Here is a 13,490-nt window from a genome sequence, read left to right as displayed (position 1 = left end):
AAATTCTCCTTTTTGGTAGGGTCTTTGCCTGGTTTGGGGATCAGGGTAATGCTGGCTTCATAACAAGAGTCTGGAAGTTTTCCTTCTGCTTCAATTTTTTGGAACAGCTTCAGGAGAATTGGGGTTATTTCTTCTTTGAAAGTTTGGTAGAATTCCCCAGGGAAACCGTCAGGTCCTGGGCTCTTGTTTTTTGGGAGGTTTTTGATCACTGCTTCAATCTCATTACTAGATATCGGTCTATTCAGGTTGTCAATTTCTTCCTGGTTCAATTTTGGGAGTTTGTAGCTTTCCAGGAATGCATCCATTTCATCTAGGTTGCTTAGCTTATTGGCATATAACTGTTGGTAATAATTTCTAATGATTGTTTCTATTTCCTTGGTGTTAGTTGTGATCTCTCCCTTTTCATTCATAATTTTATTAATTTGACCTTTCTCTCTTTTCTTTTGGATTAGTGTGGCCAAGGGTTTATCGATCTTATTGATTCTTTCAAAAAACCAGCTTCTAGTTTCCTTGATATGTTCTACTGTATCTCTCGTTTCTACCTCATTGATCTCTGCTCTAATCTTGATTATTTCCCTTCTTGCATGTGGAGTTGGTTTGATTTGTTGTTGATTCTCCAGTTCTTCAAGGTGTAGAGACAGCTGGTGTATTCTGGATTTTTCAATGTTTTTGAGGGAGGCTTGGATGGCTATGTATTTCCCCCTTAGAACTGCCTTTGCTGTATCCCATAGGTTTTGGACCGAAGTGTCTTCATTCTCATTGGTTTCCATGAATTGTTTAAGTTCATCTTTGATCTCCTGGTTGATCCAAGCATTCTTAAGCAAGGTGGTCTTTAGCTTCCAGGTGTTTGAGTTCCTTCTGAACTTTTCCTTGTGATTGAGTCCCAGTTTCATAGCATTGTGATCTGAGAATAAGGCATTATATTTTAAACAATGTATATAAGCTATGTATTTCAGTACTTATGTAAAGTAGACTTGTACCTCTAACTGATGTTCATGAATTCTGTGCCAAAATGTTGACCCCGAAGCTCATAGAGCCCTTCCAGGTTTTAAGAGACTTGAACCTTTTATTAGATAATGCCGTTTATACATATACCTGTCTTACTTCATGACAATAAGGATTTTGTATAATTGGTAATAGCTGTAGTCAGCTTGACAACCTTCTGTGGAAAGCAAAAGTTTGATAAGATTTCTTAAATCTCTGTACTTATGCATGAATTTGTTCATAAAAGTTTGAGTATTTGATCTTCAATTTATAGAATATGTGTTTTGTTTTTTAATTTTTTTACTTGATTATAGTTGACATATAATGATACATTAATTTCAGGTGTACAACATAGCGATTTGACAAATTTATACATTACACTGTGTTTACCAGGAGTATAGATACCATCTGTCCCCATACATTGCTATTACAGTATCATTGACTATATTTTTTATGCTCTGTCTTTTATTCCCATGACTTATTCATTACATAAACAGAAGCCCGTATCTTCCACTCTTTTTCACCCATTTTGCCCAACCCCTTAACCTTCCCTTCCCTCTAGCAACCATCAGTTATTCTTTGTATTTATAAGTATGATTCTGCTTTTTGTTTATTTGTGTGTGGTTTTTTTTTTAAAGATTTTATTTATTTATTTGACAGATAGAGATCACAAGTAGGCAGAGAGGCAGGCAGAGAGAGAGGAAGGGAAGCAGGCTCCCTGCTGAGCAGAGAGCCCGATGTGGGGCTAGATCCCAGGACCCTGGGATCATGACCTGAGCCAAAGGCAGAGGCTTTAATCCACTGAGCCACCCAGGTGCTCCTATTTGTGTGTTTTGTTTTAGATTGTACATATGAAGTGAAATCATATGGTATTTGTCTTTCTCAGTCTAAATTATTTCATTTAGCATAATATCCTCTAAGTCTATGTTGTCTTATATGGCAAGTTCTCTCTCTCTTTTTTTTTTTTGTTTTTGCAACATATTTCATTGTATATGTGTACCACATCTTCCTTATTCATTTGTCTATCAGTGGACACTTAGGTCATGGACCATATGTGTTAATGACGTGTTTTATGTACTTTTTGTGTTGATTAATACTTTCTAAATCATACCTGATTCCTCACTAAGAAGATGCTTGTAGTGTTCAAATGGTCTTTATTTCTGTTTGAGTTACAGCAATTCAAAATGCAGCTTTAAAAAGATTTAGTTAATAACCATTTTACTTATTATTATAGATCTATTTTAGGAGATCTTCGTTAAATTTTCCATAGTGACAATTATCTTAATAAATGGGAATCCTAGAAAGATCTTACACATACCTAAAAATGACCATCCAAATAATGCATATTTTAGAGATCTAGAAATTTTGCCAATCAAGTAGTTTTGTATTATTATCATTGGTTTTGTTTTTTAAAAATTTATTTTATTTTATTTTTTTGATATATAATGTATTATTTGTTTCAGGGGTACAGGTCTGTGATTCACCAGTCTTACAATTTTCACAGTGCTCACCATAGCACATACCCTCTCCAGTGCCCATCACCAAGCCACTCCCATCCCTCACACCCCCTTCACTACAGTAATCAGTTAGTTTCCTGAGATGAAGAGTCTCTTATGGCTTATCTTCCTCTCTGGTTTCATCTTGATTCATTTTTCCCTTCCTTCCCCTATGATCCTCTATCTTGTTTCTCAAATTCCACATATCAATGGTCATATGATAACTGTCTTTCCCTAATCGACTTATATCACTTAGCGTAATACCCTTTAGTTCTAGCCATATCATTGCAAATGGCAAGATTTCATTTTTTGATGGCTGCATAATATTCCATTATATATATACATCACATCTTCTTTATCCATTCATCTGTTGATGGACATGTAGGCTCTTTCCATAGTTTGGCTATTGTGGACATTTCTGCTATAAACATTGGTGTGCACATGCCCCTTCAGATCACTACATTTGTGTCTTTGGGGTAAATACCCAGTAGTGTAATTGCTGGATCATAGGGCAGCTCTATTTTCAACTTTTTGAGGAACCTACATACTGTTTTTCAGAGTGGCTGCACCAACTTGCATTTCCACCAGCAATGTAGGAGAGTTCCCCTTTCTCCACATCCTCACCAACATCTGCCATTTCCTGACTTGTTAATTTTAGCCATTCTGACTGCTGTGAGGTGGTATCTCATTGTGGTTTTGATTTGCATTTCCCTGATGCAGAGTGATGTGGAACACTTTTTCATGTGTCTGTTGGCCATCTGGATGTCTTCTTTGCAGAAATGTCTCTTTAAGTCATCTGCCCATTTCTTGATTGGATTATTTGTTCTTTGGTGTTGAGTTTGATAAGTTCTTTATAGATTTTGGATACTAGCCCTTTATCTGATATGTCATTTGCAAATATCTTCTCCCATTCTGTCAGTTGTCTTTTGGTTTTGTTGACTGTTCCTTTGCTCTGCAAAAGCTTTTGATCTTGATGAAGTCCCAGTAGTTCATTTTTGCCCTCGCTTCCCTTGCCTTTGGCAATGTTTCTAGGAAGAAGTTGCGGGGCTGAAGTCAAAGAGGTTGCTGCCTCTGTTCTCCTAAAGGATTTTGATGAACTCCTGTCTCACATTGAGGTCCTTCATCCATTTTGAGTCTATTTTTGTGTGTGGTGTAAGGAAATGGTCCATTTTCATTCTTCTGCATGTGGCTGTCTACTTTTCCCAACCCTTTTTTGAAGAGACTGTCTTTTTTCCATTAGACATTCTTTCCTGCTTTGTCAAATATTAGTTGACCATAGAGTTGAGGGTGTATTTCTGGGCTCTCTATTCTGTTTCATTGATGTATATGTGTTTTTGTGCCAGTACCATACTGTTTTGGTGATGACAACTTTATAATAGAGCTTGAATTCTGGAATTGTGATGCCACCAATTTTGGCTTTCTTTTTCAACATTCCTTTGGCTATTTGAGGTCTTTTCTGGTTCCATATAAATTTTAGGATTATTTGTTCCATCTCTTAGGAAAAAAAAATTGATGGTATTTTGATAGGAATTGCATTAAATGTGTAGATTGCTTTAGGTACCATAGAGGTTTTTACAATATTTGTTCTTCCAATCTATGCACATGGAACGTTTTTCCATTTCTTTGTGTCTTTCTCAATTTATTTCATGAGTACTTTATAGTTTTCTGAGTATAGATTCTTTGCCTCTTTGGTTAGGTTTATTCCTATGTATCTTATGGTTTTCGGTACAATTATAAATGGGATCAACTCCTTAATTTGTCTTTCTTCTGTCTTGCTGTTAGTCTATAGAAAGGCAACAGATTTCTGTACTTTGTTTTTATATCCTGACAATTTACTGAATTCCTGTATGTGTCCTAGAAGTTTTGGAGTGTAGTCTTTTGGGTTATCTACATAAAGTATCATATCATCTGCAAAGAGTGATAGTTTGACTTCTTCTTTGCTGGTTCATATGCCTTTTACTTCTTTTTGTAGTCTGATTGCTGAGGCTAGGACGTCCAATACTATACTGAACAGCAGTGGTGATAGTGGACATCCCTGCTATGTTCCTGACCTTAGGGGGATAGCTCTCAGTTTTTCCCCATTGAGAATGATACTCACTGTGGGCTTTTCATATATGGCTTTTATGATATTGAGGCATGTTCCCTCTATCCCTACACTGAAGAGTTTTAATCAAGAAAGGATGCTGTACTTTGTCAAATACTTTTTCTGCATCTATTGAGAGTATTATTTGGTCCTTGTTCTTTTATTAATGTATTGTATCACATTGATTGATTTGCAGATGTTGAACCAACCTTGCAGCCCAGGAATAAATTACACTTGGTCATGGTGAATAATATTTTAACGTACTGTTGGATCCTATTGGTTAGTATTTGGATGAGAATTTGTGCATCCATGTTTATCAAGGATATTGGTCTGTAATTTTCCTTTTCGATGGAGTCTTTGTCTGCTTTGGGGATCAAAGTAATGCTAGACTCATGAAATGGGTTTGGAAGTTTTCCTTCCATTTCTATTTCTTGGAACTGTTCCAGGATAATAGGTATCAATTATTCTTTAAATGTTGGTAGAGTTCCCCTGGGAGGGTATCTTGCCCTGGGCTCTTGTTTGTTGGGAGATTTTTGATTATTGCTTCAATTTCCCTACTGGTTATGGATCTGTTTGGGTTTTCTATTTCTTCCTGCTTCACAGTTTTGGTAGTTTATAAGTCTCTAGGAATGCATCCATTCCCTCCAGATTGTCTAATTTGCTGGCATATAGTAGCTCATAATATGTTCTTATAATTGTTTGTATTTCTTTGGTGTTTGTTGTGACCTCTCCTCTTTCATTCATGATTTAATGAATTTGGGTCCTTTCTCTTTTCTTTTTGATAACTCTGGCCTGGGACTTATCAATCTTATTAATTCTTTGAAGGAACAAGCTCCTACTTCCATTGATCCGTTCTACTATTTTTTTGGTTTCTATTTCACTGATTTCTGCTCTGATCTTCATTATTTCTCTTCTCCTGCTGGGTTTAGGCTTTATTTGCTGTGCTTTCTCCAGATCCTGTAGGTGTAGCATAGGTTGTTCTTATTTCTTGAGAAAGGCTTGTATTGCTGTATATTTTCCCTTAGGACTGCCTTTGCCGCATCCCAAAGATTTTGAACAGTTGTGTTGTCATTTTCACTTTTTTCCATGAATTTTAAAAATTCTTCTTTAACTTCCTGGTTGACCCATTCATTCTTTAGTAGGATGCTCTCTAGCTTCCATGTATTTGGTTCTTTCCAACTTTCCTATGTGATTGAGTTCTAGCTTCAAAGCAGTGAGCTCCAGAAATATGCAGGGAATACCTGCATAGAATATGGAATACCTAATCTTTTGGTACTGATTGAGACCTGATTTGTAACCTAGGATGTGATCTATTCTGGAGAATGTTCCATGTGCACTAGAGAAGAATGTGTATTCTGGTGCATTGGGATGGAATGTTCTGAATATATCTGTGAAGTCCATCTGGTCCAGTGTGTCACTTAAAGACTTTACTTCCTTGTTAATCTTATGCTTAGATGATCTGTCCATTTCAGTGAGGATGGTGTTAAAGTCCCTTATTATTATTGTATTATTGTCAATGTGTTTCTTTGATTTTGTTGTTTATTAGCTTGTATAATTGGCTGCTCCCATGTTAGGGGCATAAATATTTAAAGTTGTTAGATTGTTATATTGGAAAGACCCTTTAAGTATGATATAGTATCCTTCCTCATCTCTTATTATAGTCTTTGGTTTAAAATCTGTCTATACAGGGACTGCCACCACAGCTCTCTTTTCATGTCCGTTAGCATGGTAAATGGTTTTCCACCCCTTCACTTTCAATCTGGAGGTGTCTTTCAGTCTAAAAGGAGTCTCTGGCAGATAGCATAATGATGGGCCTTGGTTTTTTTTGTTTGTTTATTTTAATCCAATCTGATATCCTGTGTCTTTAGATTAGGGCATTTAGCCCATTTACATTCAGGGTAGCTCTTGAAAGATATGAATTTAGTGCCACTGTATTGTCTATAAGGTGACTATTACTCTATATTGTCCTTTCCTTTCTGGTCTCTGTTACTTTCAGGCTCTCTCTTTGTTTAGAAGACCCCTTTCAGTATTTTCTGTAGGGCTGGTTTGGTGTTCTCAAGTTCTTTTTTGTTTGTTTGTTTTTTCTGGAAGTTTTTGTCTCTCCTATTTTCAATGACAGCCTAGCTGAATATAGTATTCTTGGCTGCATATTTTTCTCATTTAGTGCTTTGAATATATCATGCCAATCTGTTCTGGCCTGCCAGGTCTCTGTGGATAGGTTTGCTGGCAATCTAATGTTTCTACCATTGTAGGTTACAGACTTCTTGTCCTGAGCTGCTTTCAGGATTTTCTTTTGTCTCTGAGACTTAACATTAACATTAGATATTTGGGTATTCACCTATTTTTATTGATTTTGAGAGGGGTTCCTGTGCCTCCTGGATTTTGATGCCTGTTTCTTTCCCCAAATTAGGGCAATTCTCTGCTATAATTTGCTCTAATATACCTTTTGCCCCCTTCTCTGCTTCTTCTTCTGGGATCCCAATTATTCTAATATTGTTTTGTCTTATAGCATCACTAAGTCTTGAATTCTCCCCTCATGATCCAGTAATTGTTTACTCTCTTTTTCTCAGCTTCTTTATTCTCCATCATTTGTTCTTCCATATCACTAATTCTCTCTTCTACCTGATTTATCCTAGTAGTTACAGCCTCCATATTTGATTGCACCTCATTAATAGCCTTTTTGATTTTGACTTGGTTAGATTTTAGTTTTTTTATTTTTCCGAAAAGGATTCTCTAGTACCTCCTTTGCTTTTTTTCAAGCCCATCTAGTACCTATATAATAATCATTATTAACTCTAGTTCTGATGTTTTACTAATGTCCATAATCCCTGGCAGTTGGTACTGCCTCTTGTACTTTTTTTTTTTTAGGCTAGTTATTCTGTTTTGTCCTTTTGTCCAGAGAAGAATTGATGAATGAGAGAACAAAATGCTAAAAGGGTAACAAGGACTCCAGGAAAATATACACTAAACAAATCATTAGACACCCAAAACCAGAGAGAAAAAGAAGGATAAAAAAGAAAGAAAGAGATCAGGCTAGTGAATAGAACAGAGCCACACACTAGATTTTGAGTGTATTTTGGTCTGTTAGAAGAAACTGCCTCCTAAAATTTTAAAGAAAAACATATATAGGGGTGCCTGGGTGGCTCAGTGGGTTAAGCCTCTGCCTTTGGCTCAGGTCATGATCTCAGGGTCCTGGGATCGAGCCCCACATTAGCTCTCTGCTCAGCAGGGAGCCTGCTTCCCCCTCTCTCTCTGCCTGCCTCTCTGCCTGCTTGTGATCTCTCTCTCTCTGTCAAATAAATAAATAAAATCTTAAAAAAAAAAGAAAAACATATATATACAAAAATAAGGGTAAATACGAAGAAGGGATAGAATATGACTATAAAGATGAAAATTTAAAAAGATTTTATAAAAGGAATTGATAAGATGGTTGAAAAAAGAATGAAAAAATTTTTTAAAAAAGGAGAAAATGTGATTAGGTGGGAGAGTAGAACAAAGTCATATGCTAGATTTAGGGTCTATTTTGGTCTCTTAGAAGAAACTGTATCCCAAAACTTTAAAGAAAGAAAAGCTTATATATATACACAAAAAATAAAGTTAAATACAATGAAGGGATAGAATATGACTATAAAAATGACAAAAAGTATTTTAGAAAAGGAATTATTTAGATAAAAAGATAATAAGATAAGCTGAAAATAAGGTAAGTTGAAAAAGGAAAGAAGAAAAATTTTTTAAAAATCAAAAAAGAAAAAATAATGAAAATTAAAAACATTAACTTTGAAAGACTAAAGAATTGTGGGAAAAAAAATTTGAATTCTATGTGCTCTATTTCCCTAGTGCCAGAGTTTTGTGGTTCTCATTGATTGATTAACTTGGTCTTGGCTGAATGTTCTTGCTGATCTTCTGGGGGATGGGCCTGTTGCAGTGGTTCTCAAATGTCTTTGCCTGAGGCAGATGGAATTGCACAGCCTTTGACAGGGGCCAGTCTAAGTAATCTGCTTGTATTCACTCTTGGTAGCTTTTGTTCCATGAATGTTTTCCATATGGCTTTGGAAGGTGAGAATGAAAATGGCAGCCTTTCAGTCTCTGGCCCGGGAGGAGCTGAGAACTCAGGACCCCACTCTTCAGTCAGTCCTCAGAGAAAAGCAGTCAATCACTTCTTTCTCCCTGATCTCTGGCTGCACTCTATGCTCACCCAGCCTTTGACTGAGTGTTTCTATCTCTGGCTCTCTGACACACGACCCCTTTTGGAGTTTCCAAACCCAGCAGAATCCTGTAGTGTTCTCTGGTGCTGCTCCTCCCTGGGGAGGAAAGGGAGTCTCTCCGGATCTGCCACTTGTTGGGTCCCTGCTTGAAGAGTAGTGCCCCAACTGAGTCGCAGATCACAGTTTATGACAACCCCAAGCTAAGAGCCTACTCCTCAGCTCCGTTTTTGCAGCCGACTTCCCTGCTCTGATACTTGGGAGATCTGCCACACTCAGTCACCCCTGGTCTTTTTGTGACCCCAAGGGTCCTGAGACCACACTGTCCCAGTGAGGTTGACCCTCCGCTTAGCCACTGGAGCGATGTCCCTCAGCAGAGCAGACTTCTGAAAGTTCTGATTTTGTGCTCCACTGCTGTATCACTTGCTAGTAGCAAGCTGAAAGAGGCTCCCTCCCTATGGTTGATCTTCCCAAATATTGCCTCGGATTCACTTGTCTGCATATCCTACTCTCCAGAAAGTGGTCGCTTTCCTGTTCAGTGAACTGCTGCTATTCTTCAATCTCCATTGAGTTTGTAGGTGTTCAGTATGGTTTGATAACTATCTATCTGAATTCCTGGGACCAGATAAAATTTAGGTCTCCTATTGCTCCACTATCTTTCTCCTCCCCCAATCACCATTTTTTTGTTTTTGTTTTTGTTTTTTTAACATTGTTTAATGGTTTTGTTTTGAGATTTTAAACTATTTCACTTTTGATTTACTTAGTTAGCTCACCTCAGGAAACCCCTATTAGAGATGATGGCATTCCTGTTAAAGGTTGTGATGACATCCTGGTTGTTGGTCTGGCAGTATGCTGGGGTGGAAGAGATGCTTATTATTTTTCATTACAGAAGGAACAAAAGCATCCTGGTAAGTAGTCACTATTGGCTTAATCACCATATAATTTTAATATAACCTCTATCGGGATAATGACCTGTTTGTTGAGAATAACTTCCTGATACTTAACTAGAATTTATTTTTAGGCTTAAAAATTTTTTTGGGTGGGATAGTGACTATTGTGTACATTAGTTCATTTATTAACTAGAATATATGTCTTAGGTACTACCTTTATTCCCCTTTACTTATCCCATGGGCTACTAGTAATATCTTTTCTTCTTGAAGGCAGTGGAGACTTAGGGACTTCCTGGACACCTTGAGGGTTTACTTTTGAAGATTGGATCATAGCAGTTTCTTTCCATACTTTTTTTTTATGTTATTGACTAGGTCTGGAACTTATCTAGAGACAGAGATGAGTTGAACATCTACAGTAGTTGAATCATACAGCCTTTGTAGATGTCTGTAAAATTGAGAGGATATGATCTAGAAATCCCTTGTGATTTGATTACAGTTGTTACATTACCTAGCTGGTAGATTGGTTTTAGACAGAAGCAAAATTAATAAGTAAACATTTTAAAGAATGCCGTGAAAAATGAAATATTTTTCAGTTGTTTTGAGGGAAAATGTGTTATGTTAATAGATACTTGAACTTCTGTTTTTTTTAATCTAATGTTATATGTTCATACTAAATCTTTTAAAAAAGGATTTCATTTAAAATTCATTTCAAAATACCTTTTATGTTTTTAACTCCTTATTCTGAGAAATGTAAATTTATTCCTAGAAATCTTGATATTTAAAAATTTCACCTAATTAAATAGAGCATTATTAATTACATAGCAAAAGCTATAATATTTAGAATATGAAGTACTTCATCTTTGTAGCCATGTGACCTGGATAAGGTGATGCTGAATTATTGGTTCCATGGAGTTAGACCCTTGGGCTTTTCAGTCTTTTCATTAAAGATTGCTGCTTCAAATGAATGCATGTGATGTTTGCCTTAAGACTTTTTGTTTGTTTTCTAAAGAAATTAGTTCCAGTTTGGCCCCACCTTCTCTGGATCCAAGCCTGACTGTGAAAGAGAGAATGTGGTACCTTCTATCCTGCTTTCAAGAGGAATCTGATAAAGAACGTTCTGTTATCATCTATGACTTCATCCAGAGCTATAAAATTCTTCTTCTGTCTTGTGGTATCTCCCTGGAACAAAGTTATGAAGATCCTAAGGTTTCATGTCTTATTTAATTTTTACCATACTTAAAAAATTTTTTAATGCATTGTGTTAATTCTTAAATGACTTGGTATTTATTTAGCTCCAACAGTGAAGCTTAAATTTTTTAGAGTAGTCACTCTTTTATCTAGTAATCTCATTCACCGAGAACAGAATGTGATGCACCAACTACCTCTGTGTAGATAAAAACAGAGATTCCACAAATTCGAAGCACTAAAGTTCATACCTTTCCTCATAGATGTAAAAATTTTTTTATTTTGGTTATGTTTGGTTTTCTGTCTCTCAGTAAATTAGAAATGAAATGAGAACTGTCAGATTCAAATATATGATAGGAGGATGTTTCAAATATCAATGAAGAGAGGCAGAAAATAGGAAAAATGTGTAAACCTAAGACATCAAAAAGAATGGTAGTTAGGACCATTTGGCATAAGACAGATTACCTTACTAGCCCCTGAGAACTTTGCTATTATAATAGCAAAGCATGATAGACTTTTCATAATGATGATTCTGAGTTAAGGAAAGGGTAACTTATGTTATTGTAACATACACTTTACAGTAAAATCATTTTCATAAGACATTTATTTATAATCTTATAGCTTTCAAAGGGTATCATTTTTCCCACTGTTGATACTGGATACATGAGGCACATGGAATATTAATTTTGAATTGATATATGATATTACTTGGTTGTTATTAGCAATATAATCAATAATAGAATAAATTTTGGTTTCTTAGTTTCTTTAGCTTTTTGGGGGAAAGATTTCCAGAGGCAGTATAGATAAACTGAAGATATTGTCCTTTTCTGTAGTTCAGGCTAGACTTGGTTTACATGTGATAAATTGTTTAGTTTTTAAATTGACCTTTCCTGAATATAAAAAGTTGTCACTTAATTTTGATGTTCCATACTACTCGGCCCTCAAAAAAAAAAAAATCTTGCCTTTGCAATGATGTGGATAGAGCAAGAGGATATAAATAAGTTAAATATAAGTAAGCTGATCAAAGAAAGTGTTATCATATGATCTGACATGTGTAATTTAAGAAACAAAACAGAGGATCATAGAGAAAGAGAGGGAAAAGTAAAACAATACAAAATCAGAGAGGGAGACAAACCGTAAGATACTCTTAATCATAGGAAACAAACTGAGTATTGCTGGGGGGGTGTGGTATGGGGTAACTGGATGATAGACATTAAGGAGGACATGTGATGTAATGAGCACTGAGTATTATATAACACCGATGAATCACTGAACTCTATCTCTGAAACTAATAATACAGTATATGTTAATTAGTTGAATTTAAACAAAAAAACTCAAAAAATTTTTGATGTTCTAGAGTCCAAAATGAGAATATGGGTAATATGAGTTTCTCATTAAGACTATTATACCGGGGCGCCTGGGTAGCTCAATGGGTTAAAGCCTCTGCCTTCGGCTCAGGTCATGATCCCAGGGTCCTGGGATCAAGCCCCGCATCGGGCTCTCTGCTCTGTGGGGAGCCTGTTTCCTCCTCTCTCTCTGCCTGCCTCTCTGCCTACTTGTGATCTCTGTCTGTCAAATAAATAAATAAAATCTTAAAAAAAAATAAAACTAAAACTATTATACCAAAACAACAACAACAACAACAACAAAAGCTATACCATCTCAGATTTATTATAGCAGTTTTTGCATAAACTACTTAAAACATTGCATAATTGGTTTTGTCAGTCATAACAGTTTTGATGCAAGAAGATAAACTATTAATTTTAAAAATCTCACATTTATAAGAAACATGTGCGAACTTTTACATCAAATTACCTTATTCGATATTCTCTAAGAGGTTTCTGATCACCAGTTTCTAACGTGGTGGGGAGGTCCCCACACCTCCAACAATTCCCTGGGTACCAGCTGATTATCCTACAATTGAACTCAATTCTGACACTGCCTATTCAGGTTGTTACCTTTGCTTTTGACTCACCAGCTATAAATCAAAGTTTCCTACCACCCTCTCTTTGGATTCAATTAATTTGCTAAAGGGGCTCACAGAACTCATGAAACCAGTTTATTCCTTAGATTATTGATTTTTTGTTTTGTTTTTTTACAAAAGATATTAAAGGATTTGGATCAATAGCCAGATGAGATAAATAGGGAGAGATATGTAAGAAGGGGCATGAAGCTTCTATACCCTCTCCAAACACACCATTCTCCCTGCGTTTCCATTTATTCACCAACCTGGAAGCTCTCCAAACCCTGCTTTTTGGGTTTTTATGGAGACTTCATACATAGGCATGATTGATTAAATCATTGGCCATTGGTGCAGCCACTAGCTCCTCCCCCATCCTAGGAGTGTGGGACCAAAATTTCCCACCCTCCAATCACTGGGATGGTTCTTCTAGCAACAATCCCCATTCTTTGGTGACCTAGGGACATTCCAAAAGCCACCTAATTAATGTAACAAAAGACATGTTTTCTTCTTCTTCTTTTTATTTTATTTTTTTTTTTTTTGGAGCGGCTCTCATTTTAGCAGATTTCAAGGATTTTAGTTCTGTGCTAGAAATGAGAAGGAGGACCAAATATATATTTCTTATAAGTCACAATATCATAGTCCACCCCTGGTCTTCAAATGATTGTTATAATGTGAGTATTATAGCAA

At 36.2% G+C, this 13,490-nt stretch overlaps 1 protein-coding gene across 3 annotated transcripts in view; it reads left to right on the top strand.

Annotated features, from left to right (window-relative positions):
• POLQ (DNA polymerase theta) overlaps nucleotides 1-13,490 on the top strand; it is a 158,364-nt gene that overhangs the window by 78,982 nt on the left and 65,892 nt on the right. For all 3 annotated transcript variants that reach the window (XM_046001419.1, XM_046001420.1, XM_046001421.1), the window contains 2 exons: nucleotides 9,530-9,673; nucleotides 10,665-10,861. In XM_046001419.1, coding sequence (XP_045857375.1) covers nucleotides 9,530-9,673; nucleotides 10,665-10,861 — 341 coding nt within the window. The remainder of the gene's footprint in view (nucleotides 1-9,529; nucleotides 9,674-10,664; nucleotides 10,862-13,490) is intronic.

Source organism: Meles meles, chromosome 4, assembly GCF_922984935.1.
Source record: "Meles meles chromosome 4, mMelMel3.1 paternal haplotype, whole genome shotgun sequence".
Classification (NCBI taxonomy): domain Eukaryota; kingdom Metazoa; phylum Chordata; class Mammalia; order Carnivora; family Mustelidae; genus Meles; species Meles meles.
The sequence above is the reverse complement of the archived record's forward strand: the minus strand, read 5'-3'. Positions and strand labels throughout refer to the sequence as shown.